The 27291-nt window shown below is 38.6% G+C and overlaps 3 protein-coding genes across 3 annotated transcripts in view; 1 reads left to right on the top strand and 2 right to left on the bottom strand.

The window, feature by feature from the left end:
- Positions 1 to 11231, top strand: part of LOC123968977 (glucocorticoid-induced transcript 1 protein) — a 97735-nt gene extending 86504 nt beyond the window's left edge. Inside the window, exon 10 of the mRNA XM_046046038.1 lies at positions 11146 to 11231. The gene's annotated coding sequence lies outside the window, so the exon portion shown is untranslated. The remainder of the gene's footprint in view (positions 1 to 11145) is intronic.
- On the bottom strand, positions 8998 to 20072 carry LOC123968979 (neurexophilin-1). The gene is made up of 2 exons (XM_046046041.1): positions 19988 to 20072; positions 8998 to 9764 (listed from the first exon to the last, which is right to left on the bottom strand). Exons 1-2 carry the CDS (start codon positions 20070 to 20072, stop codon positions 8998 to 9000), a joined length of 852 nt encoding a protein of 283 aa, XP_045901997.1.
- Positions 20073 to 24384: 4312 nt separating this feature from the next.
- Positions 24385 to 27291, bottom strand: part of LOC123968777 (thrombospondin type-1 domain-containing protein 7A) — a 218003-nt gene continuing 215096 nt past the window's right edge. Inside the window, exon 32 of the mRNA XM_046045711.1 lies at positions 24385 to 24461. The gene's annotated coding sequence lies outside the window, so the exon portion shown is untranslated. The remainder of the gene's footprint in view (positions 24462 to 27291) is intronic.

The following is a 27291-nucleotide window of genomic DNA, read 5'->3' as shown; positions in this document are numbered from 1 at the left end:
GCCCGACCTGACCCCAAAAATTGCTCAATTGACTTTTTCCATCCGCAGTTATGTGTGCTGATGGGGAACCATGACATTTACATTCGCACCACTCGAATATGATCCCTTGCTCTGCGCGAGTTTTCGACACAGACTATAGCTCAAAACAGGTCACAGGATCAAAAGTGTCTCTTGCCCGGAGGAGTCAGAGTCGGTCCTTTCCATTTCTGCACCAAATGGTGTTTTCTCTCTCTCTCACACCAGTAACTTGCTGGAACACATTTAGATCCTGAGTAGAACTCCTCGGTGCCCACTCATCACTCTGCGTGGTGTTTGAAGATTACTACGCTCAGAGACATCCTCACTGGGCATCCAGGCAGCTTAGAGGCCAAAATCCATAATCCCTTACCCTTCATGGGAATTCTCCATGCACTTCAACATGCTGAAATACAGCCCCGCTGCAGCAGCCTCTCATGGTCGAGGAGCTACTGCAGCCGGAGGCCGCGATAGATGGATGACATGTCTCAATGAATGTGAGAGAAGTGGAGGAAGTTAGATTTAAAAAATAAGGTATATACCACAGATAGTTTCTGCTCAGAAATTGAATCTGAAGGGATGTTTCTTGTTAGGTATTTTTATTTGTAATGTATGCACACTACTTCAGTCAGCCCACATGCACTGGTAACTATTTAATGTTTACCATAACAGCCTAGAGGACATTATTTACTGAGAATATGGGTACTTTGGTGAAACTCAGCAGCTGCACCTTTCTAGCTGCAGTCTCAATAAAGTATTTCCGCTGAGGCTTTTGTGCCTTATTAAAAAGCGTAAATAAGTGTAGTTCCTTGATTTAGTTATCTGCATGAGCAAGTAATATACATAAAGTTCAGCTGTTGTAGCTGAGGGACCGGAGAGGTTTAGCTTTTCTTCCTCTAGGCTGCACTCTAATGCTTTGTTAGTCCGCTCTGCTAAAACCCATGTAATAGCTTGGGGAGTTTGTCCTGCAGCAAACAAGAATAATAAAAGTAATCTCATATTCACATTTGGTATTTTCTCATTATGAAAACGTTTCTTTATCATAAACCATTAAAAAAAGATTTTCTTGACATACAAGAAGAAATACGAGGGAGACAAACAGAAAAGGTCAGAACAGGTTTTAGGCAAACATCAGGTAGCAGAGTCACATATGTTGAACCAGTGGTTTCTAACTATGCACCATCTGTGCACAGATTTTTTGATTAGCATCAAGTTCAAGTGATTAACAAGGATTTTAAAAAAAGTTTTACGTGGCAGTTTGCAAGGACATCTCCGTCCCTCAGACCGCATATGTCTGCCTATAACATGTTGAGCTCTAACTTGGACAAAATGTCAGTGTGACTGCCCTTGGTCAGCGAGGAGCTGGACCGCTACCCAACACTACCGGCCTAACCTGTGTCAGAGCATTGCAGCTCTCTCTCCCCGCTGTTTGGCATGCTCCGTGGCACCGAGCGCTGAGGGCAGAGCATGTCACCGAGCTGGCACCGGCCTGAACTCGTTCAAGGTTACTCTTTGATTTAATGGTGATGCATTTTTTAAAACCGCATCATCCCTCTCTCTCTTGCCACCGCGCCTAGTCCATCTCTGTCACAAACACTGGCTGTGCGTCTCACCTTTAGCAATGGAAGCACCAGGAGAGGTTGTTTAAGAAATAAATCAATGGCAAATGAAGCACCCAGCTCCGGTGGAAGCTGGTCCTGATTGTTTTACCTGCCGACCTGTTTTAAAGGCAGGACGGTGAAGGAAAACTGGACTATATATTTAGACTATGACATGGGAAAATGGTCTACTCATCACGTAAACAGCCTTTTGTATGGGCACTTACAATTAACACTGACTACAAAGCACTGATGTTTTGACACATAACCATGTGCTTTGGTAAATTGTAACTCGGATATTTTCTCTGCCCTTTTTAAAGATATAATGATGAAGAAAAGTATCAGTGTGTTCTTTATTTTGTGTGTCTAGTATAAATAGCATCCCCAAACTCTGTACTTCAGTGAGGTTTCTGACAAGCTGCTATTCAGTAATCATCAGCTCTCCTTGCTGTTGTTTCAGTAAATATACACTGCAGGCATTGTGTATCATAAAAATAGATTTTCAACTAGTTGCTCTTTTTCTCTGAGGTGCAGCTACTTGTGAACGCAATTGTTGGGGGTTAGCATCGGTGCACACACACACACACACACACACACACACACACAGATATAGTCAGGCGATCAGACAACATTTAACTTTTTTTTCCTTTCTTAACTGAAATTAAATCTTAGCTATTCAGGCACGAGAACATCAGCCTTTGTGTTGTGTGACAGCCTGTTATGGATGGAGATGAGGATTCTGATAGCAAAAAGAAGTGATAAATCAGAGGATAGAAATGGGCCATATTCATGAGCCATGTAATCCTCTTATATCTTTGTAATTTGTAATCTGTCATTTTTAAAAGCAAACACATCTTTACCATCAACACGTGTGCCTGGTTTGATACCGTGATCAACAGTAGCTCTGTTTAGTGATTTTCTTGCATGCTCTGAACACAGCCCGGTTCCATGAAACCACTTACTGTCATCTAGTCATCTAGTGGCATTGCAGTGCACATCGCTTCTCTTTGAAACACTTATTGATTTATTTTATTTGAATAAAAACCTGTAGTCATTGCATACATTTAAAATCACAGAGGATAAAAACACAATAAAGCCAGATGGCTTATTTCCATTGTGGTCCTCAACATGAAGGTTTTATAGGCATTCAAAATTTCTGCCTTTACGTGTTGCTCTCCAAAGGATGAACCATAGACTGTATATACAGTTATAGGGGACAGCCTACAGTAGCTCCTCCTATTATCTGAACTGTATAGAGCTGGAAGTAATTATTATTTAGCAATTAATCTCTTAATTATTATTTCATTCACTGTTTCATCTATAAACGATCAGAAAATATAGAAAAATGCCCATTATGATTTCCCTTAGCCCCTGATGAAATATTCACATTGCTTGTTTAAGAAAACAAAGATATTCAATTTACAGTGATATAAAACATGATATAAAATATTCTCACATTTGAGAAGCTGAAACCGGAGAATGTTTGACACTTTGGTTTGATTAATACCTTTTACTTACATACTTTCACTATTGACGCCTGTCCTGGGAGAGGGATCCTTCCACTGCTGCTCTTCCTAAAGTTTTTTCCTTGAATTAAAAGTCCTGATTGAAAAGCCTTCAACTCAAATTTGTGATTCTGGACTACATAAATAAAATAAACTTGATTTGACTTATGTCTAAACAATTAATCGTGGACAGATTTTCTGTTATCATTAAAGTCATTTATTAAGCAAAAATGGCAAATGTTTACTGGTTCCAGCTCCTCAAATGTGAGAATTTTCTGTTTTACATCATTAGAAATGGAATATCTTTGTGTTTAGGACTGTTGGTCAGACAAAACAAGACATTTTACCTTGAGCTCTAAGAACTTTTGAATTTTCAGATTTGTTTTGATTGTTTTAGATTTGGTTAATAGATTGATTGACACAACACATTAATTGATAATGAAAAGTTGTTAGTTGCAGCCCTATAAATAACTGAATGGATTAATTGATGATCAGGATCCTTGTCTTTAAATAGACTAATTGGTTAATCAATGTCTTGTTTTAGCTCTAGATTGTTGTATTGACAAATGAGGTTACATAATTATAGACAACCACTGGGAAAATTGACTCAGTGCTTGGGTCAATATAGCAGACACAGTACTCGATTAACTTTACCCATGGTATGAAACCATTCCAACACCAATCAATCAATCCCAAGATGCACTGTGTTTTTTTGACCCAGCTCAAGTTTCACATTAAAACGGTCTATTTTTAATGTGAAACTTGAGCTAGATGTATTACTTGAAAAAGTGCAGAAGTGAGTGGAATACTATATATTTTAGTTTTTGTAAATAACCCAAACGGTCCATTGTCTTGGGTTTGACGAGTGACCCAATGCGTTTTTTATCCACAGGTCCTGGATAAAGTAAATCCAGTACGGTGTCTGTGCTATAGTGACCTAATCACCCATTTTCAGTATGAAAATGATTTTCAGTATGTACGAATGCACAAGACAGATTTAACAAGTCGCTGCATCTCAAACTGTTGAATTCTTTACTATAATTTGCATTCTTGGGATTCTGTAACCTGAGCAATCTGAGAAATAAAGGTTATGTTTCTGTTACAATCGTTATAATTTGATGAGAGCGTTACTGACCCCGATACCCTGCATGCACGGGTATCAAAATCCTCACAGTCCCTTAAAACAGGGGGCTTAGCAGCCTGATGAAATGTGAAAATGGCTCTTGTCTTCACATAATGTGCTAAAGAGTGGAGACTTGTGCCGAGACGTCCAGCTGACAGATATTTGAAAGCAGCCTAATTTCGTTCAGATTCATGATGAGATCATAGATGTGCAAACAGCAAAATGGGAGAATTAGACAGTCGCTGCTGTCAGCCATTATCCATTGTAGTACGAATTGACAGCGTTACGATCCATTAAAGCAATTAGCTGGGCCACACAGGTGCCCTGAATTTCTGTCTGTGAGACCTTTTATTAAAAGCCTCAAAATGTTCTTAATGTCTACACCCTTCCAAAGAAAAATCTGTATACCAAATGTAATATAAGCAACAGGACAGAATTAAATAGAGCGTAAACTTAATTTCATGTTTCCACATATTCATTCGATTCATATGGGCTTAATAGTATTGTTCATTTTCCTGCATATTTAGGGGTGAAGTGTTTGTACCTGGTTATGTCTGCAGGGCATTAAGTCTGACTAATGAAATGACTCTATCCTCTGTGGCGTTTTAATCTATTCACTGGGAAAGTAATTGACAAGCCCACAGTATGTGCATTAGGATAGCTCCAGCACCAAAGGACAGCTGTCACTAAAGCAATTAAAATGACAAAGGTTAATTAATTCTCTCCAGTTTTTACCTGATATGAGACATTCACAATGAGTGAGTTTTTCATTTCCGGAGGAGTAATAGTGTTTTGAGGAGAGTAATTTATTTGTGATTTAAAAAAGAAAAACACCAGCCATTGTCTGATAGAGCCTTTAATATGTCAATACCTCACACAAAACTGTGCCCCAGGACAGCATCGGCCCCAGATCTGAATTGAATTCTGCAGCAGGACATGGTCTAAAATGACAAATGGTTGTTGTTTTTTAAAGTAGGATACCTATTGTGTCTTCTGTAGCAGCTCAAAGAAAATGTGATTTGTTTATAAATGTGACTTGCAAAGATGTTTTACACTTATACAATTCATTTGAACAAACGTCTGGAAATGGGAAAATGAAGCTCTACATTTTTTTACTGCGGTTGGGGGTCAAGCGGAAGAAAACCAAGATGCAAATAATTACTATGCCAACCACCTCTGACACCACGAGAGCAGAACCCAAGAACTTTCTAATCCACCTAAATGTCAAAGCAACGTTCGCGGCCCTCCCTCCGTGTGAATCTCTACAGGCTGCCAAAAGGCCAGTGGTTAGTCATCTGTTTACTCCTGCAGCTGCTGGGTGTCATTGGGACTCTGAAGGAGAAATCCCATGATTCTCTCTGCCATTTCTGACAGCTCCCGCCCAGACCACATTAATCAGGGATTGTGGGCGAGCTAGGGGATAGACGGCAGGCATGGATGGCTCCGACCCAGGACAACTGAACCGAGGGAGAAGATCTGGGCCCAAAGATAACTTACGTCCAGACACTGCCGGGTTGTAATGCTGTCGGTTTCTTTCATGCACGCTGAGCTCGTTAAATGGACAGTTTCTCTGAGGAAACGGCTAGTTTTTCTTGTTGTTGGGTAAAATGGTGCTTTCAAATTAACATAATGTAAGAATTTTTGGCTTTAAATAGGAGTTAAATTAATCCAACCTCTTCCACTTGTGCAAATTAGTCTCCAAGAAAGAGATTTGCTGCTGAATTTAGTTATTTAGTCTAAGTTATTAGATATTTGAGATTGGATTTGATTGAATTTCTGAAAAGCTATATTTCTTATGTTTTAATTATAAAACTCTACTTTCTACATCCCCTCTGTTTAACACGTTTATTGAGTTGTACTGAAGGTACAATCAGTAATCTGAAAGTTAACAAAAAATGGCCGTAGCACTAGATGCCAAAACATAAAATTGGATCCTGTTGTCTCTCCCAAAATGATTGACAGATATTTTTATAAAGGGACTAATACTAGATTAACTAAGTTAGTCATATTTACAGATGCAAAATATGTTAAATCAGTAACTATTTGAAAGATACAAAATGCAGATTTTTCATCCCTTGTTAGACTCCTAAACAAGCTGTAAACAAAACACTGACAAAGTATCACTCCATAAAGCTGATATGGCCAACTTGTTAGGTCTTTATTTACACTTCAGCAGACACAGAAAAATGTTAATATTCATTTGGAACCGTCTTTTTGAATAGAAGTCGAAAATGTACACTTATTTACTTTCTACCAACTCCTGAGGGAAACATCTGGCTCTTTAGCTGCTAAGTACTCCACTATTTTCACAAGCTAGTGGCTAACTTCGTCTGTCAGCTGTTCGGCGCTGGGCAGGCGCTGCTGGAAACGATGCTGATGAGAGCGACGAGAGTGAATCAAAACGTTGAGGGCCGTAAAACCAAAACAATAAGCTGAAAGATGTCAAAATGCAGAGCTGAGGTGAAAATCTGTGGGTCTGTCACAAAAAGCAATACCTTTCACATTAGGCATCCATTGCTAATGTTAAAATATTGGTTAGTGCAGCTTAAAGTTATATTTGTGAAGACATCTACAGTATACTTCATATGGCCACAGTACACAACAAGATACGTTGTAGCCTCAGACGACATCGGGGAACAGATACATCTCTCAGTAGCTGTCACACCAACGACTGTTTACACTTGTAAGATTATGTGCATAATGAGGCTGCATTGTCTCTGCGAAGTGGTGCTTTAATTCTTTGAAGCTGAACAAACTGTCCCTGGCACATTTGGGTAAGGGTGGAGAGATTTCAAAGTCACTTTATTGAGATGAAAGAACTGGCCCAAACAGCAATCTGAGACATTAGTCATTCCTTCTTCTAGGTGACAGAAACATGCTCTCAATTTACGAGTCAGGTGCTTCCAGTGATTTCTGCCAGCCTTGTTCCTCCACATCATAAATTCCTCCTTATGCTCACTCATCCCACAGGCAGACCCCTATTCTTTGGCCTGCCTTGTCACAAAATACACCCCATGTTGGCATATTGGATGTCGTCCAGGCTGCCATTAGCAGTTACTGTGTTGCGTATACCAGCGTACACTGTGAAACAGCACTGAATTTAAATAGACAGCAGTGATTGCGCCCCTAGGTGCACATTTATGCATTTTTTTTTTTTTAACAGGTTTTCTATCAGCACTTTAATTCATTCTTTCTGTGGTGTTGACTCTGCAGAGCTCCCACTTACACTGTGTTCATTTCCTCTAAATGCTTCACGTGGCGCCACTGGCTCCCAATTTATGTAATGAAGGTTTAATAGCCAATTGGAACATCCAATACCATTAACAGCTAGTGTTAAGTCTCATCCAGAATTTTATTTTTTTGATAACCAACCATAGGTGGAATGTGTGATTAGCACCTGCTGTTTAATGTATGTCCTCTCTCTTCTGGAGCAAGAAACCACATTTTACCACATCTCACAGTTCAACACAGCGTTTGTTCTGTTTCAGTCTTTGTTAAATTAACTTTATTAAATGATCTTCTGTGTTCCTTCCTTGTCTTCCTCTCTTCTGATTGTTCTAATATCTATTTTTTAAACACTTTCAAACACTTTTGACCTTGTTTTCCTGTCATTATTAGCACTTTTCTATATTAATGATTACTCCAGTGTGTGCAGTTAGTTATTTCTGGAAACTGCAGGACCACTGTGGCTCTGACACATGTTGTGTCATGTAAGTGATGCAGGACTTGAAATGTATTATAATGAACTTGTAAGTCATAAAAATGAGAGCAACATCTAAATGTCTAAAATGGAAATACAGAACTGTGAAACCAGCAGAATTAGAGCACAGTTATGTTTGATTTTTACAAGAGGCAGCACAGAAAATGATCTTTTGTATCTCTGTCATCTCGTGTGTCTTTATTTTAGTTTTATTTATTTATTGCAACATTTACTTGCTTATGTTTGATCTGATGTGAGCCCTCCATTTGTGTCATTGTCATCACTGTGCATGGCCTTAAAACTGCTAACACATAACACAGGATTGAAATAGAAGCACTGTTTTTTCTTTTACTCCTGTGACTTGATGAGGATTAGTTTTGAAGTAACATGAAACTATAGATGGACGTTATTCAGTTGTTTACCACATTGGGTTCATGCATGAACATGGACGAGATTCCCAACAACACTATCAGAGGTATATTCACTCTAACAATCACACTGCAGAAAACAACACCACTCAAAATATGTTTGCTTTTTCCATTATGCCCTCTAATGCATACTGACAGATTCTTCTTATTTGCATTGACATTTACGTGTTTGCAATGATTACCAGAGACTGATTGGAAAAGACAGAAAGCATGATTGAGACGGAAATTCACTATCAACATAAACAACTAAATTAGCAGGAGAAAACATTAATAAAATTGTTTTCTGGTCTTTGTGTGGAATCCACAATATTTACATAAATACAATCAGCATATTTTTACGGTTGGCTTGAGAATTTCCATTCGATGTAAGCAGCTATGCATATAATATGAGTATTGCAAGCCTATAAATGCTTCCCTAAATGCTCTCATAATGACCTCAGGGTTGGTCTGTTCATTGGCGCAATATCAGTCTTGCGAGAAAGATATGTTAGCTGTAATAATGCCTGTCAACGTCTCAAGTTTGAAGTGTCTTAACTCCATTTTCATTCAAATAATCTGACACCGCTTAAGACTCGACGGCTTGTCTCTTGTCTCCCGTCTTTTTTCCCCTCCTAGTCTGGTCATGTGATCACCCGGTGGGCAGGTAAGGGGTGTCACTGTGGTAGTTGTAATCTGGACACACCTTCTGCACCAGCTTGTAGTCAGTGCTGTAGAAGGTGATGAAGATGCAGATGACTTTAAAGGGCTTGGAGCACAGCCAGGACACGTGGCTCTGGGTCTGCTCCTGTGGGCAGCTCTGTGAGGGGTCGTGGGCACACAGTGAGTTCCTGGTGCCCTTCTCCACCTTCTCGTACTCCACCCTGCAGTTGAACAGCTTGGTGTCCTTGGTCTCCAGAGCTGTCTGTTGCTGCTGGTGGTGATGGTGGTGGTACTGCTGGTGCTGCTGGTGGACCTGGAACTCCACAGCTTTGGTCGGCGGAACGAGTCCCACGGACACGTTGCCCTGACCGGTCGAGTTGTGGCGAAAGTAGACGCTGAATGTCCCGTTGCCGTGATCCACGATTTTACCGGTAATGAGAAGGTTGAGCTTCACTGTCTTGATGTTGGAATGGAAATCACCCCAACCGAACATCTTCTTGAACTTGCCAGTCTTGACGATGGGTCTCCTTTTTGTCCTGGATCGAGGATCACGGGGGTTTGAAGTGTTGTATAGCCAGTTCCACTGCTCCCGTTTAGAGTACAAGTCTGCTTCGTCGTAGTTCAGATCCAAAGAGGTGAAGTTCTCTTTGCCATAGAGTGTCTGGGACAGCAGACGGCTTATGGAGAAGGCCTTGCTGCTTTCAGTCCAGTAGGTCTTCACTTTGGGTTTTGAGCTGTCTCTCAAGTCCGAATTTCCTGAACTTGGTAAATCAGCACCGGCAACCTGAAAGAACAAACAAAAGAACAACAAAAAAAACGCCATTACTGAAAAATTTCAACTGGAAGCCTCCATCAAGGCTGCACAACATTTCTCTAAATTTAAGAAAATATTATCTGGATCTGAAACTGCATCAAAATACATCATGTGTTGACAAACATGAGGAATACACAAATTCTGTCTGGAAACTGTATGAGGATGAAATGTGCAACATTTCAACACAATCACACACTCAGGTTAACACTGACTTAGGTCCATTTAAATTAGATTGTCCTCCCAAGAAAACTACAGCATCAGTCATTTCAGCAAATGCCCAAAAACAACACGTTTATGATCAGGTGACAAAGCAGCTGTAGGAATAGACTCTTGTCTGCTGGGAGCAAGAGTGGAAATAGGTACCTTACCAAAGTAGTAATTTGAACTCAAATGGCAATGTTTCCCAAACTTAACCAAGTAATTTTTGTGCCTAAAACGTAACCATAGCATTATCATATGATAAAAGGCGGATAAATAATGTCAGATCAGAAAAAGCTTGTATGTGCCATTCTGGACAAACAACACAATCTAGTAATAAATTACATATTCTGTTGTTGAATTTGTGAGAATTGTTGATTTAAATCTATTATGTTGGTATAGCGTCAGCTAACAGTTGATATGTGTATGTGTGATATTAAAATCTTGATGCGATTGCACAAAGTTTTAGAAAGCTTCAGCAATTTATCTGAAATAGGCTTTGCCTGGTGAAATTTGTAGGCGTAATAAAAAATATTCCAAAAATTCTCAATGTTGGAATATCTTTTTAGACAAAAATGAGTGGGCCCTATATCGAAACAATTTTCTGTAATTTAAACAAATTTAGAGTCACTTCAAATTAATTGAGCAGCCTTGATGGACCAGAATCTCTTCATCAATTTCAAACCTTACAAATGACATTAATTGTAAATGTTTAGTTCCAATGCAAGAATCAAGTCTTTATTTACCAAGCCAGAAAGTAAGTGTGTGGCATGTCTCACTTTCATGCAATAGATCAGAGGTGCATCTTGTAGCAGTCCAGCAAACCAAGTTTTTGTTTGTTTGTTTTTTGCCTGGACTAGCCTAGCATTGCCAGACTAATTTGCAAATGTATAAAAGTCTGGAACCTCTGCGTATCAAACCCACCTCATATCAGATAAACGGTTGTGATTGGCTCGGCTGTATCCACTTTGGGTGGAAATATGTCTGAAGGGGAGGGGGACCAGACGTATCTGCCAGAGCAAATGGAACATGAGCTCTGTAGATTTGTCTGGTTCCCACTGTAGTTGCCATGCGCAGATAGAAAAATGTAAATACATTAAAAGATGTTTTTTTATTTTTTTGCAGACAGGTCCAATATCAACTGGCATGAGTGTTGGGTAGACATATGCTCAAACTAAGAGACAGGACCAAGCAGGATCTCCTTTGCAGTAGTAAGAAAACACAAACAAACACAGATGATTTCTCCACCCACAAGCATGTCAGCACCTATAACAAATGGTGTCAACGCTATAACTGACTCTTACAGTTTGTGAAGCGTCTTGTGCGGGGTGCCCTAATCAAGATTAAGGGTATTCCTGCCATACATCGAGATGAATGAAGCGCTTCTCGGGTTCAGACGTGATGCAACAGCAGACTATTACCCGCTGAATGTGGCCTGAATGGATGATTGATGATTCATTCTGTGTCTCACCTCTAACAATCACACAGATGAGAGAGCGAAGATTCCCTGCGCACCCCACAAAGGCTCGTGACAGTGATGTCCAAACCCCGGCTGAGGAACGTGACAGCAGATCTATCTGGTCGAAGCGTTTACATTTTGTACCTTCATCCTGCGATCAATACTCTAAAAATAAGGTCTTCTCTCATTCAGAAAGTTCACTGAATGACATTGTAGTCCTGTAGGCTGTGTAGTGTGTGTGGAGCTTTCACTGAGTGAACTGTTACTGGAGTTGTGATCTTTCTCAGAAGCATGTCTTCATTTTATGAACTTGGCTTCAGAGTGGAGGAGTTTGAAAAGATGGCCTCCAGTTGTTTTGAAGAGACCTTGATGATGAATGACCTGATGTGAATGAACCGTTAGTGGCATTGTGGAGGCTTAGTAGCTGTAACATCTTTACCCTCTGAATTGAGGAACATGGGCATACATGTTTTTATTTTTTTTTAAAGCATGATCCACAAAGTCAAATCAAGTCAAGGCTTTTTCCTGTTTGGAGATAGCTAAATCTTTGCAGTCAGTCGGTTTTATAAAAGAAAAAGGAAGCTGTGAGACTTTAAGAGCAGAATATTTGTTTGATGAGGTGAAGAGAAATATGAATTTCAGCAGTTTCCTTGCACAGTGGGGCAGTTAAACTGTATTAATGAACACCTTCTTTTGTCTTCCATCGCTGGAAACAAAAGTCTGTCATGTTGCCTCACTAGTGATGTCGTGTAAAAAGATAAAGTGAATGTGAAGATGAGGGAGGCTTCCTGTTTAGGATTTATTGGCACCATTATAGTCAAACATTAAGCTCCTTAGGATGTAAAAGTAGCAGTGAAACAGTATCTTATAGAGTGTCAGCCCAGCAGCTATAAAGTCGATTATGACATTAAAGTTAAAGTCTTTATTCTTGGGTTTGATAATATTTAAGGTGTCATCTTGTTTCAGTTGTTTATGCACATTTTAAAAGTGGAAATGCGGCAAATAAATGCATTTGTATAGGATAAGACAGCAGCTAGTTTAAGTTCATGGTTACTGACAAAACATAACCTCAGATTATTATTTTTTTAACAGTGCAATGTATAATCAGGAGTTAAAAACGTCTGGTCTGTCCTTGAAGTGTCTGTTCCTTCTTAGTTGAAAGTTGTGTTGTAAATAAAGATAGCACATTGTGGCCCTGTCATTCTATTTGCTCCGTGGGCGAGGGGGCTGTAACCTACATGCACACACCAATTACTGCAAGATCAGTCAACACTGTTTTTAAATCCAGGGGCTTGGCAATCCAACAAGGAAACACTGTTATTTTTGGATGCTTTTGAAAAATATTAAAGCAATGATATAATATACATATATATATATATATATATATATATATATATATATATATATCTCAGTGGCAGCCAGGTTGTCCAGTCACAGGCTGTGTTATTAGGTGATAGACCGTGTGCAAAGCACTGCCCCAGTGATACTTACACAACGGCGTATCGCCGATTCACAAACATGATCGGAGAGATCTATGCTGTGTCCTGAGTATTTTGAAATCTACTGCAACACAGAAGCAGAGAATAATATAATTTGTAATGAAAGTAATTTTCAGAGAATAAATGTGTCAAGATAGTTGAACGAATATGGACAGTTCAGTGATAAAAAATGTAAATAGTTCGCCTATAGTGTCTTTATTTATTTATTATTATTAATCAATCAATCCATAGTTTTTCTCATGTTACATAGCTAGATAAAAGTAACAAGCCTCTTGTTAAAATGACATTATTATTGTTTATTATTGATTATTGTTACTATTAAAATGCATAGCTCTGCAGAACTATAGTCTTGAAAATGTTCAGTTCTCATGACCTGGCTATGGCCCTGAATGCAACATCAAAAAGTGTTTGGGAAAAACTAGTGAACCCCTTTCCAACTACATTTACAGGATTTTGGTTAAACACTTGATCACTTGTGAGTGTAAACCAGAATTCAGTTTTACATGTTAATAATAATCTTAAAATCATTAAAATGACCTTTGACCTGTAATCCAAACTGTAGACCCCATTTTTTTTTCATGTATATTTCTATTATGTGTTGTGAGAAGACTCTAGTCTCTAATAATCAAATGAAATCTCATTTGTATCTCATCTCATACTGCAGTAATTACCGATGCTTCTCAGTAACTGGGTTTCAGTCTCAATGGAGTCTTGAAACCAGATCAAGTTAGGAAACTGCTTTGAGCTGGTTTAAGTGACTGTCAGCCTAATTAGTGACTGTGTGTGTGGATTTAACATTTTAAGGTGTAGATGAAAAGAATATTTCCTAAACAATGCAGATCCAAGCAGGTTTTGACTCAGATGGTTCAAGTTTTATCATTTTGTCAACCAGAAAATTAGATTGCCTACTAGAGAGTGTTTTGAAAAGCACCATCATTTCCCTGCAACTCCATGTTATGAATAATTTTGTAAGAGGAGGTGTCACCGGAAACACTTTTTTCGAGGGATTTCTTAGCTATTTTCTTCCAAGATTATCAAAATTACACAGCACATCTGAACCACGTGCCTGAAGCAAGTCCTTGTTGTGGGAAGTCGCTCTGTTGTCACTGGCGTTATGTATGGTCCCCAAACTGTGACATGCAATTAGCTTTCATCTAAAGCACCTGACAGTCTCTGGATTAGAGCACTCAGAGGCACATTCACAGAGACCCCACTTCACGGATTAGAGCCCAACCTGTAATCCAGCCCGGAGAGATTAGGCAGATCAGAGGCAGTCCTGACTAAAGCAACGTTTATATCCAGAACACCCCAACTGACTGCACCAACACTCGGAGGGCCGAGATTTACCTCTCGCCAGCTTCAAAAACATGCAAGCGAGGCACAAAGAGAGTGTGTGTGTGTATGTGTGTCAGATGCATGAATGTGTCTGAAAGAGATACCGCAGAGAGAAAAGAGGGAAGGTGCTGTTGGATAAAGGACAGGAGAAAAACAAACATGGCAGCGTAAAGGTCAACAGTCACACTTTGGTAACTTTGGGTTTAACAGATATTGGTTTGCCAGTGTGGGTTTTTTATTAAATATCAGCTAAGGGACAAACGATATGGTCCGCGGCGCAAAGGGAATTTTGCACTTAATTAGTTTTATTTAATTATCATGCATTTTATAAATGTATTTTGGATTTCAGTAGTTGTTGTTAAAGCAGTGTTGTGATGTGCAATCTTTTTTTGGTCGTGACTCCTTAAAATGACACAGTACCTTAATGCGAATATGAATTGTGTGCAGGTGAATCAAAGCGTGATTTTCCCGTCTGAGATTCTCAGATCGTTTCATATGTTTTGTGACCAGAAAAAGATAAAATTATTAAAAATGATGCAGTATTTCACATGAAAAAAGCAAAGATTAAAGAAAAATCTAATTTTAAAAAATGAATATAAATTTGTGGAGCGCAACCAAACCTTTTTATCCTTTCCAATTAATGATCTGGGAACTGCCTTAAAGTGGTTTTCGCATGTTTTAGCTAATTTACCTCAAATCATGAATACGTTGTAAAATGTTCATCTGAGAAGTCACACAAGAAAACATGCACACTGTACTGTCAATTCTGTTTTCATCTTCACCAGACATTATATAAAGCTGAAACAATTCGATAGTCGATTAATCCATTAGTCGAAAAATGATCTGCAACGGTTTTGAAAATAGATTAAGTGTTAATCATTATTCAAGCAAAAAAAATGTTGCAAATGGGGAAACTTTCTTTGTCTTTTGTGATAATAACTTAAATATCTTTGGGTTTTGGGTCGGACAAAACAATTAATTTGAAGACGTACACTTGAACGTAAGGAAATTCTAATTTTTCTGACATTTTGTATTTATATATATATTTGTGTGTGTGTGTGTGTGTATGTGTGTGTATGTATATCTCGATAATGAAAGAAATCATTAGTTGCAGACCTAATATAGACATAAAGTCACCTATCACTCAGGTGGTGATCTGCACAATTAACACTCACACTCAGAGTGGACCAATCGGAGAATAACACAGTCTAATACTCCACAAGGGGACAATGTGTGGCAATATTTACAGTAAAAAGGTAAATGCATTTAGTAATCAATGATTTTAATAAGTACTATGTAAATACACTTAATTATTATGCTTAAGATATAGAAACACTGTAGAGGAAATATGTATATGTATATATGCAGTGCATGTGTATATATGCACACACACACATTCATACATAATGTATGTATAATTACAAACTTGCAGTGGGCCAGAAATAATAATAATGGCAACAAAAAGGAAGATGCTGTACATAATGTTCACTCCTGGGAGAGAGTACTATTATCTATTCATAGCAACTATTACATAGAAAAAAATACCAACACTCACCCCGGCAACCATTGGTTTCATATTCTGTACAATATTAAACTATCTTCAGACTCTTAAAGGAAAAGTCTGCTGATATTCTGTATTTTTCGTACTGTCAACAAATCCCGCGAAAATGAAAACCAACAGTGAACGGATCCTACTAACAAGTATTGTGTTTGTATACAAAGGTTAATATATCTTATTCCTCCGTTGTTGCTCAAAAACTATTAAAAACACATTGATGAGCCACACTGTTGCACTGGGTGACATGTTCCTTCGCCATGAACACACTGCAGTAGTTTATTTTGACTCAGTCCCCGTCCTGCTACCAGAAACACTCACTCAAAGTAGGCCTCATCAAATGTACTATTTACTCCTGTTTGAGTAACGTTTTCTGAAAACTACAGCGTCCATCTCTTTTAGGAAATGACTGATTTGTGACCTGCTTTTTGTCTTCAGTAGGAACCAATGGGCAATCAGCCTAATAGTATAAGTGATGGGCTCCACATTTACTTCCGAAGTTTGAACACACATGCTTATTTCTCATGAGAGATTTTGTGTAATTTTTGTATTACTGAGCTCTTCTCGCTCAATTAAAGTGGGCGGGGCTCAGTTGGAAAACACTGATGTCGTGTATTTCTGTGCCCCAATCAGAATTTAGCAACATTTTAATCATAATGTGATGTCAGTTGTTGGGTTGTTTTTTCATGTTGCCAATCCACCATCAAATCTGATCAAATTACAACCACCCAGTCCTGCACATTACTGTTACACTCTTAAAACAATAAACGTTTTTCTGATTGTTGTGCATTTAGATATATTTATAATAGTTGCTGTGGAGAAATACTTGAGATTTGACACCAAGTTTTCAGGAGCTTAAACTATATTTAATAAAAGTAAACAATATCTGTTATCCTCAGTGTACTTTGTTTTGTGCGCATCATCGGTCTAGCTCCTATATCTCCCGTTATTCAAACAAAAGCATCTTTAGATGCTACATGCCCAGTCAAAGTCTCTCAAAGTCCATTTGTACAGTTTGTAGTGCAGGTTGGAGTGCCTCTTTTTATCCAAGCAAATACACCAACTCACAGAAAGTCATATCGGTCAAAGCCCTGTGAAAATGCAGTAATATAAAAAATATTTATTTGCAATATATATTTAATCTGGTGTTTTCATTCAAAGATATTCAACAGTATCTCCCAATCTTATTTAAAGGCTTTCATTTCATGGCTTAGAGTTTTCCCAACTTTTTGACCTGCAGTTGTTTTGCACGGGTCTCCCACCACCCAAACCCCACCGAACCTGGGAATAATATTAACAGACAGGTTAGTCTGTTAACATACCGTTGTATGAGGCAGAATCCCTCAACAAGATAACACAAACAGCATCGGTATGCAGAAGTCCTTTAGGAAACAACTCTTAGATTGCCAGATGCAGCATGCATGCCGGCTGTTGGACAAACCTAAATGCTATCTACTCTTGGCGAGGCTGTGATAAGGCGCAGGCGTCCGCTCTTTGAAACAGGAAGATAAACACCCCCCCGGCTTCCATCGGGAGCTCAGAGGATGTTCTATGGGCTGGACCCCCGAACAGCCAACAAATTCCACCTTTAATAGAACCACCGGATGACTTGGCGGTGGGCTGTACACAAAACCTTGCAGGGAAGAATGAAAGTGTGTGTCAGTTTTCATTTATCTGAATGCTGCGGCTGCTGTGTGGGGAGGATTTGTGAGTGCGACAGTTCTAGTTAAACAGAGTGAGGATGGAGAGGGACCGGGCTGATAGCAGATTTCGGCAGCCACTTTGCAATCTTGATTGGATGGTGTGTGTTCCGCTGCAACATTCAGAAATTAAGAGTACTTGTCCTTTTAATGGTTTTTGTGCATAGACACGACACTGCAAAAGTTTTGCGGATTTATGTACTTTTTTTTTTAAATGTAAGGTATTAAACTGATGCTCTTATCCAGAGAGGCTTAAAGTGTGAGGAGCTATTAAGGGTTAGAGTTTGGCCCGTGGACATGTGGCTGTCGTGGGATCAAACCTGTGACCTTTCGGGTATGAGATCTAACGTCTCGCTCCACCACTCCCAGCAAAAGCTTATTTTAATCTAATTTCTGAGTTTCGGATGCCATGAATCACAAGTACTTCTACCAAAATACTCTCAACAAGAAGAGTTCAAGAAGAAAAACTAAATATATTGGTGTATAAAAATATCTGCTTCAATTTGGACCCACTTTTCGGTGTTTGATAGAAGTGTTCCTCTAGACAGGAAGCTAGTTTAAAACTCCTCGGTGGGTTGATGCCGTCCAACTGGGCGCTTGGGATATGATTGTCGTCATAGTGATTTACAGAGAATCTAACTTGTCTCGCCATATGAGGTCCCAGCGTAGTTGAGCTGATGGATCAACTAAGGGCATTTGATGCCCCCATCAAGAGTTTAGGTCTATATTCTCGCAGAGATATCAAAGTGTTACCTGAGGGGGTTCAGAGATGACGACAAATCACAAAGTGTGTTAAGACATCACAGGCAGCTGTGGATGGAGCAGAGTCCTATCACTGCAGCACCGCTTTGAGAGGCCTGGGCACAATTATTACCATGACTTCTGAGGAGGATAAATACTGTACGCGGACAGACTGCAGGATATTAGAGTTGGGCAGTTTTGAAGAAAACGAAGGAGGAGGAGGTTGGGGTGGGGGTGTGGGGGGACCTAGCCACCAGTTTTTCAACTTACCCAGAGGAAAAATGCATAATCATATTATTTCACACACGACTTGGTTCAAAGGCGGCCAAAATAAGTTTGTGAGGTTCCCATGGGTCTGTCAATCTGTTGAAGGAGCTGCAGGCGAAAGCTTAGGATGCACCGAGTACGAAACAATTATGATCATCCCATTAAAGCATAGCGAAGCAATTTGGCAGCCCAGTCTGGAGAAAAAAACACCCCCATCAAGTGATGCTATGAGATCAGCTCGCACTACCATGACGCTATTGTACATGTAAGTCACATACTTACTGATTAATGCTTGTCTTTATATTGTGACAATAGGAGAATCCATGTAAGTTAACGTTATTGCTTCTGAAATCGAAGAATTGTTGTGTTCCTTCAAAGCAAGAAGGCTTCATAAAGTGAAAAAAAGGGAGGGGGGGTGAAATGATTAGTGCGCTTAGTCAGCTGTGAAATTGAGTTTATGGTTTTCAAGACGGTGAATTCAATTCGATAATGGGTATTAAGTTGTAGAGAATAATTAATAGTAATTGACTTCTTTCCATCACTATGCAAATTAAACACAGATAACACCACAGGAGCTTTTTAAGGCCAGTCAAGTTTGTGGGGATTAAGTTTATGGAATTTTTGTTGGAGAGAGGAGTGGCTCCTGTTCTGCTTTGATTGCTTTGTTGACAGATTTATCAGTGGGTGAGGGGTTACTGTCTCTCCGAGGATTAAAGGAATTGGGTTGTCACAAACTGTCAAGGCATTGAGTTAGGAGCATTCTGGTGTGTTTGTCATAATGGGCTCAGGCTGTTCTATGCTGTAATGTCAAATATATTCTTATTGAACTGCATTTGTAAATGGGAGAAAGGAGGAAGAAGAAGAAGAAGAAGGAAGGATTGAATGGATAGTGCTGAGAGAAAAATATCCAGCGGGATATTTGTGAGCGGGTGGATTTGTCAAGATGCAGATTTGGATTTGGGGAGCCTGTGTTCACACTGACATTTGTTAATTTGTGAAGATACTAATCAGCCAATGCTTGGAGCAGTTACAAATCTGGTTTGTCAGGGTGAGATTTATCATTACAGGACTCAAATTCAAGGAAGACAATAAAAACACATGCCTTTAACTCCACCAAAGCACAGGTAAAATGAGTCTTAATTGGAAGAAATCAACAAAATGACATTTCTAGTGTCACATTATCAGATTGCATGTCCATCATGATCTTGCAGCAATAAATTCAGACTAAAATGTTGCTTGTTTTTTTTACACTGTGAGGTCCTGTTGTCCTCGAACTACCTGAAACTCATTTATCAAAATGTCTGTTTGCGAACATTGCTCAGGATTCCTGCTACCAGACAAGTGCAAACATTAATCACAGAGGTGTAACATGACGTGAAAATAAAAAGGTAAAATCTAAATGAAATTTAACTCACCAGAGAGATGACTGACAGCAGAAGAGCAGCAGCCCACAGACATGTGGTCTTCATGCCTCTTTGTGGAGCGTCTCCCCTCATGTCAAACTGCCCTTGGTCTTCTCAGCTGCGAAAAGAAACCCTCCTTTTGACTGAGCCAGTATCAGCTGCCGAACTTGAGGAGAAATAAAGAGTGAGGGAGGCGGTCCTGAGGCGAGGGAGCAGAGATGAATCTTCTCAGGCTCATTCAGGAGGGTCAGATGTCTGCTGTTAAATCGGCTCAAGTGTTTACTGGGGTGATTTTTGATGCAAGGTTTGTAGGCGCTGTGTCGAGAAGCAAGGTGTTTGCACATCTGACTGTCAGTATGGAGGGATGTTTTATATAGCCCGCTCTGAGGTTTAGAGAGAGAGAGAGGGAGTGTGGGGTTGAGGGATGGAGAGACAAATAGAGTGAGTGAGGAAGGAGGAGGGAGAGAGGAGAAAGGTGGAGAACGCAAGGAAGCTGACATTATAGACTTTTGAGAAGCAACTTTTCGTTTAGCAACGTCAGGGCCTGACATCTAGTGGCTGCTTTTTTCCATTACATCAGATGTTGTAAAAACATCAGTGAGATACATGAAGCTGCCCTGTTGATCGAATGCTGAGGTGGCACCCGACAGTCACTACACATGAACTCGTCACAGCTCTGTGACCGCCAAAAAGAAAGAAAGATTTAGCCCTTTTTATGTCATGCTGTGCCCTGTTGAGGTATTAAAAGTTGTATTACATTACTGGTAGTTTTTAATTGTCTTATTGACATGTAACATGTCAGGTTACTGAACTTTTTATGCCAAATAACTTTTTAACATTTTTTGTAAATCAGGTTTAAGTGGGTCTTGTTTTTGTGACACATCAAAAAATACTTTATTAATTCTCTGTAATACATTTAGACATTGTTTGGTTATTGTATTTTTAAAAAAATCAAAAATACAGATGTTCAATGTAACTGTTGAACAAACTTCAACACAAATGCCATAAATGCAGAATCAACATAATTACCTGACATAGCTTTAAGTGAACATTTAAAAGCAGGATCAATAATTAAATTTGCGCTGGAAAAATAATGCCATGCATTTAATAATATAGTTAATAACTGATTTGTGCACAATTGCCAAACCTAATCAATAACAGACAAACATAGGACTTGTGCGATTTATTATCGCGTTCGCCTAGATTATTGTGTTCTGAGAGAATTTTTTTTTTAAATGGTCAAAAGCAAAGCAGTGGAGACTTTTTGTCCTTTAAATGGGTCAAGCTTATAAAACACTGGGTCCTACACTTCCCATAATGCAATGTGATAGCGTCTTTTGTTGGCTCCTCCTAGCCTGGTGAAAACCAACATCTTTTAAATGCCATGCCCCCAGTTTGTAACGTAGACATGGTGGGTAAAATGTGTAGTCTTTAAGCTGAAAATTACTCCATTTATGCCATTTGAGAACTTCTGACTTGACAAAGCACCCCCAGAGCCACAGAAGATGTTATTCTGTTTTAAAGGCTGAGAGGTTGTAATTACTAGTGTGCAGATCCAACCACTTGGGTACAGGTGCAGGAGGGAAAGAACAGTAACAACAGAAAATGAGAGTGTCAGCAAACTAAGTGCCCAAGTTTTTAATAGTGCAATGTTTCAACCTGCAAGGTCTTCATCAGACAAACATGTTGCGTGTTGCATGTTTGCCTGACGAAGACCTTGCACTACTTAATCTCAATTTGAAAACTTAGTAGACAATCTTCTTAAATAAACCTTAAATTATCAAATTAAACCCCCAAATTGTCCTCTAACAGCAGACTGAGCAACAATTAGGGACTCACTCTGGTGATTTGAGCTCATATGAAGTTATTTAACTTCTTTAAGTGAGTTTTCCACCTTAAAGGATAAGTCTGGTGATATTTTTTCCTTGACAACAAATCCCCTAAAAAAGACAACCAGTGTAGCCGAAGCCTGAAAGTCAGTCCCACATGTGGAATACTCACCGGGACACCAAATGCACTATTCATTTGAGTAATGTTTGTTAAAAACTACAACTGTTTAAGAAAATGAGTGACCCTTTTAAAAAAAACTGTATCTATTTGTGATAATAGGGTAGGGAAGTATTTCTTAAAAAAGAAACTGTAGTACTAAGATGCCAAATTAGTTTTAAAGTAACTTCAGTTCACCAACCAGAGAGCAAAGTTTCTTTTTAACTGTAAAATATTTAACATATAATTCCTTTAAAAGAATATACAAGAGTTTTTGTTGATGTTGTGTGTTTTAAAAACTGACTATCATTCGATATATTGTTAGTAGAATTTTTTAAAACTCAGCTGGGCTAGACGAACGAACACGTTGTTGGTTTGGTCTTCTTATGGGATTTGTTTACAATTCAATATTTAAGAAAACACAAGTCTTATCTTATCCTTTAATGCCAGTTTAGAACATTTTTATTCAGGGATTCTGCTCTCTTGTGAACATATAAAGAAAATTACAAAAAACAGCTTAATAACTTTCTTTGTGTGTTTACAACCGGGTCCTTATTTATTGGTCAGTAATTCTTCCCATACATATAAACAACCTGTACAAAAGGGCTAAGCCTTTCATCTTTTTTCTTTCCTTTTTTTTTCTCCACAACACACAGCTTGCATCATGATAACAACAATCAGCAATATCACACACCCACTTTGCAATATTCAAACTAAACATTTTCTGTGCGATACAAAATAAATGTACACAAACTTCTGATATTTTTTTTCTCCAAAAAAATAAAAAAAATTGCTGTTATTTACAAATCCCACAACAAAAAAGTAAACATTCTTCACACCAGTTTGCTTTTACGTTGAACTCAGCAGAAGCGTGTTCTCTTATTATTAACATGTTGTATTATATTTGTTTGTACAGATTGTTTTTTTAAACTATATTTCACCTCATGTAGTGTGAGTGAAAAACGATAGAGCACCTATGATACGGATAACTACATGAGAAGTTTTAAAAACTCTGACATATGCTTTGCTATGTGACCTCAAAAGAAAAGAAAATGTAGTCTTCTTCACGGTGTATAATGTATGCTGTAGTCAAGTATTAAAAACTGTATTACAGGACTGTTAGTATTTAGTTAGCGTCAGTAAGGCAGAAATTACATTTGCATGACAAGATGTATTGGTCTTTTTCTTTAATCATTGGAAAATGTCCAATTTTCCACAGCGTACTACTGTAGGTATAAAGAAAAAGTAAAGAACTTGAATTTAATCTGAATTTTTATGATTTAAAAAGAACTTAAAAGCAGGTGGCTTGGAGTCACCTGCTGATATAGTTAAATCTTTAATTGCATCTGGGCAGAAATAAAATGATAACACCAGACGAAATCTACAAACCACAAAAAGTACTTTACTACAACCAAAAAAACAGTTGTGAGAACTAAAATCTATACATATATTTACTTGAGATTCACACCTGTTTTGTAGAATGTGACACATCTAAACATCTTTTCATGTTGCCGTCGTTTTCCTGCGTTATAGCCGTTCCTCTGCTTTATGGTTTTGTCTGTGGAAGAGGCAGTGTTTTATGGCAATAGAAGGTAGAAGTCACATGTGCATATCATGCTGCACTAATATAGTGCAATGTAGAGCCTGAAACAAAGAAAGGGTGGAGGCAGGCAGGCAGTAGTTTCCATGAACTGATCGTAGGCTGCTACTCCATCAGCATCGCACAGATCAGTTTATCCCACAAACACAGGCCTGTGTGCCTCTAAATCAAGCAACAAAAAAAAAGAAGAGAAGAAATGCCTCCCTTTTGTTCAAGACTGTAAAAGAGATTTGAGTCAAAACCCAGTTGAGGATTGAGGAAAAAGGAATCCAAACCTTTTTATGGAGATTTTCCTCTCCCTCCTCCTCTTCCCCGCGGTGACTTTTGGCAACGTACAAACCGTCAGAGCATCCTAAGCCTCCAGCTACTCAGCATTTTTAGGGACAAGCAGAAAAGCGCGGGGGAAGAGTCTGAGCTTGTGCTGCCATGTTCAGAGACAGCAGGACAGCCGGGTCTGTATTCTGCACTCGGCTTTTCCGTTATCTGAAATGTGTCTTTTCTTTACAGAAACGTAGACGTGTAGGGGCCAAAAAAAACAAACAAAAAAAATAACAGAAAAGGCATTGGAGGTCACGAAGGCTCTAGCAAAAGAAAATACTGTTAAAAAACAAAAGGGGGAGTGAATGGAGCTCTACTTGAAATGGTTAAACCCCACCAGTGTCTCTGCTAAGAGGATTGTCTGTAATTTCTCCGCTCTGTAACGTGTCCATTCACGCTGCAAACATCCATGTCCCTCACTGTAACGGCTGTGATGAAGTGGGTCTCTATGACAGGTGAAGTGCTCGGTGAAGCGTTTCCCGGAGGACTACATGTCCGTGTCCCCGTCGTAGGCGAGAGTCAGAGGTTTTAGTCGGTTGTTTTGTTGCCTCTGTCTCTGAGGTCTCTTTGGCTTTTTGCTGTGTGACGAGATTAAAACAGAGTCAGAGTGGCACTTACTACAGTATAAACTTCTACCACACCTAACATGTGGTTACAGCACATGGTACTATATGTGTCAGGTAAACAGTGTTGTACAAAATGCAGGTGGCGATTTCCACATCCCGCGAGACATGTCAGAAAGTAGTGAAATATTTGGCTGCCCAATTAAATTGATTATCTTTCTGAAATATTTTTCCCCGTTCTAGACTGTACTCAGAAATGCTGAGTTGTTAAAAGTGTAGCTTCCTACTAACTCAGGGAGATGATCACCACAAATAAATGACCAACCTTTAAAGGGATAAGGATCTTATTGTCAACAGATCTCATGACCACAACCAACAATGTGTTTGTCTGTTTCTCAGTACAACTGTGTCTGCGGTTCCCATCCACCAGCCCATTCATGCCTACTGAAGACGATGTAATTTCCACTAAACGTTAATTGATTCTGTATTAATGTATATTGTCTGCTATGTAGCAGAAGGGAGTTACAAAACTCAATTACACTATGTAATTTGTTATTTTGTGACAAATATCTACCTACCTCAAACGGGAGGAAGTAATTAATTTGTTGTGGACCATTTTAATGGCGAATGAACACCTATGTAGTGATCTTTATTTACAGAAGCAGGATGGTGTATGTGGTATCAAAATAAGCTACAGTGTTTTACAGCATTGAAGGAACATGTCACTCAGTGCAATGAGGTTATTAACTTATGTGTTTTTAATAGTTTTGGGACATAAATTGTTGTCTAGGGCACAGAAGATTTGGATACACGGTAGGAATAGTTAATTGTTGGTTTTGGTCTTTGAGATTGGTTGACAAAAAGAAAAACAGAACATTACCAGCCTTATCCTTTTGAAATACTGTATTTATTTGCATGATCTGAGGTATTTCCTTTTTAAAAACAGCCAGCTGACCTTCAATGTTTTGACCAAACTTGACAGTTTGAGAGCTAGAAACTATTATGCTCTTGTCATAAAACGGCCTTTTCTCTATTTAGTGTGGTGAACTACTAAAAAAACTACACACACTGAGAGTACGGGACTGATATGTCTAGATATGTCTACATCTAAAAGCATTAAAAGGTATTAGTAAGTTCATTTGCATGCAAACTGTGCATATGCCAGACATTTGCTACTATGCCTCCAGGGGGGAAAAAAGCACCGTTAGAGGCAGACTGCATGATTTCTACCTTTGTACTTTTCTACCTAAGACATTCTGAGAAATATAGTATTTTATATCCTCTAGAGAATGGCAATGACAGACAGTTAAGCTAATATTTAGTTTGCTCTCTTTTGTATTACCACATTTTAATTATTCCAATGTTGTTTGTCTTCAGTTTCAGCCGCTTGTCAGTGCAGGACAGTCCAATTAACACTTCTAAACTTGGAAAAACTTTCCCCAAAACTTTCTCCCAAAGCCAGAGTACAGAGATATATGACGTAATGGTCTTTGGAGTATTGAGACTCTTCAAAAAGAATATTCTAGAAAGTTGGTAAAGACAATCAGAAGACCGCCCAGGGGAACAGTTTCAGTGATGAAGAGCTGACAGAATCACTACAGGGTAAACACAAAAGCAAACATCCTGGCTTTCATGTTCACATATACTGACTGGAATACCTGCAACTAACGAATGTTTCCATTACTGATAAATCGCTTTGTCCATCACATTTCAGAAAATAGTTGAAAATGCCTATAAGAACTGAAAGTGACATCCTAAATAGCTTTTTTTGACTGACAAACAGTCCAAAACCACAAAACTATTCACCTTAGTATCATAAGTCAAAGAAAAGCAGCAAATTCTCACATTTAAGGAGCTAAAACCAGCAAATATTTTGCAATTTTGCTTCGAAAATTACATTTAAAAAAAAAAGAGTTACTTTTTATTGTTTATTAACTGAACAGAGATGCAGGTACTGGTCCAAAGGCCAATTTTATACACTACATTTGTTCAAAGCCAAATATAGAGTAATAACGTCGATATGTTTAATGTGTTAAAAGGATTATTAAACAGATAATGAGCTCATGACTTGGCAGGAAATGAAATGGGAGTGAAATAATGGTGAGTGTGTTGCCCTACTTCCTCTTTCGGCCACAAGAGGGCAGTGTCACATCATGCTTGTAAGAGACAACAGGGGAGACTTGAGTGACTTGATTTGTGGGTACAGAATGGAGTCCCTGCAGTAATATTCATGTCTCTTTTATCTTTCTTCATCTCTATGAGTCTGCTGTTGTAGTTATGAATACACAATGTGCTTGTAGTAAATTTCCACAGGCTGAAGCTCCTGAGTGGCATTTAAGTGTTACCCTGGGATACTACGCTAATATTCTTCTAACACCTTCTCGTTAAAAGGGACCCAATACTGATTTATTGTTTGCTCACATGAGACAGAAATTAATTATATGCCAGTTGGACATTCATCTAAATACACTGAGAGTAACTTTTATCTTTAAGTTGAGGAAAGAAATAATAAATTAAAATGTACCAATGTGTTTGATGACAATAACCAAAAAGCTGTAGCTAATCATCTAGCCTTCACATATTATTATTTATAATAATAATAATAAAAATAATAATAACAACATTATAAGACTTAAGAACTTAGGATACACTGTCCATTGTCTAAACATATAGATCAGCTATTTCTAGTCACAAAAGCTCAGGTTACAATTTGCCAATATGATACTAAATCAATTTTCTTTTTGATACCTCTCGTTGAGGAATATTATATGACAGTATAATATAAAATGCATTTTCTTTCTCTGTTGAACAAAACATAACAAAATTCATTATACCTAAGTTATAG

This window comes from Micropterus dolomieu, linkage group LG03 (assembly GCF_021292245.1).
Source record: "Micropterus dolomieu isolate WLL.071019.BEF.003 ecotype Adirondacks linkage group LG03, ASM2129224v1, whole genome shotgun sequence".
Taxonomy (NCBI): Eukaryota; Metazoa; Chordata; class Actinopteri; order Centrarchiformes; family Centrarchidae; genus Micropterus; species Micropterus dolomieu.
Note: the sequence above shows the minus strand (reverse complement) of the source record. Positions and strands in the feature narration are given on the sequence as shown.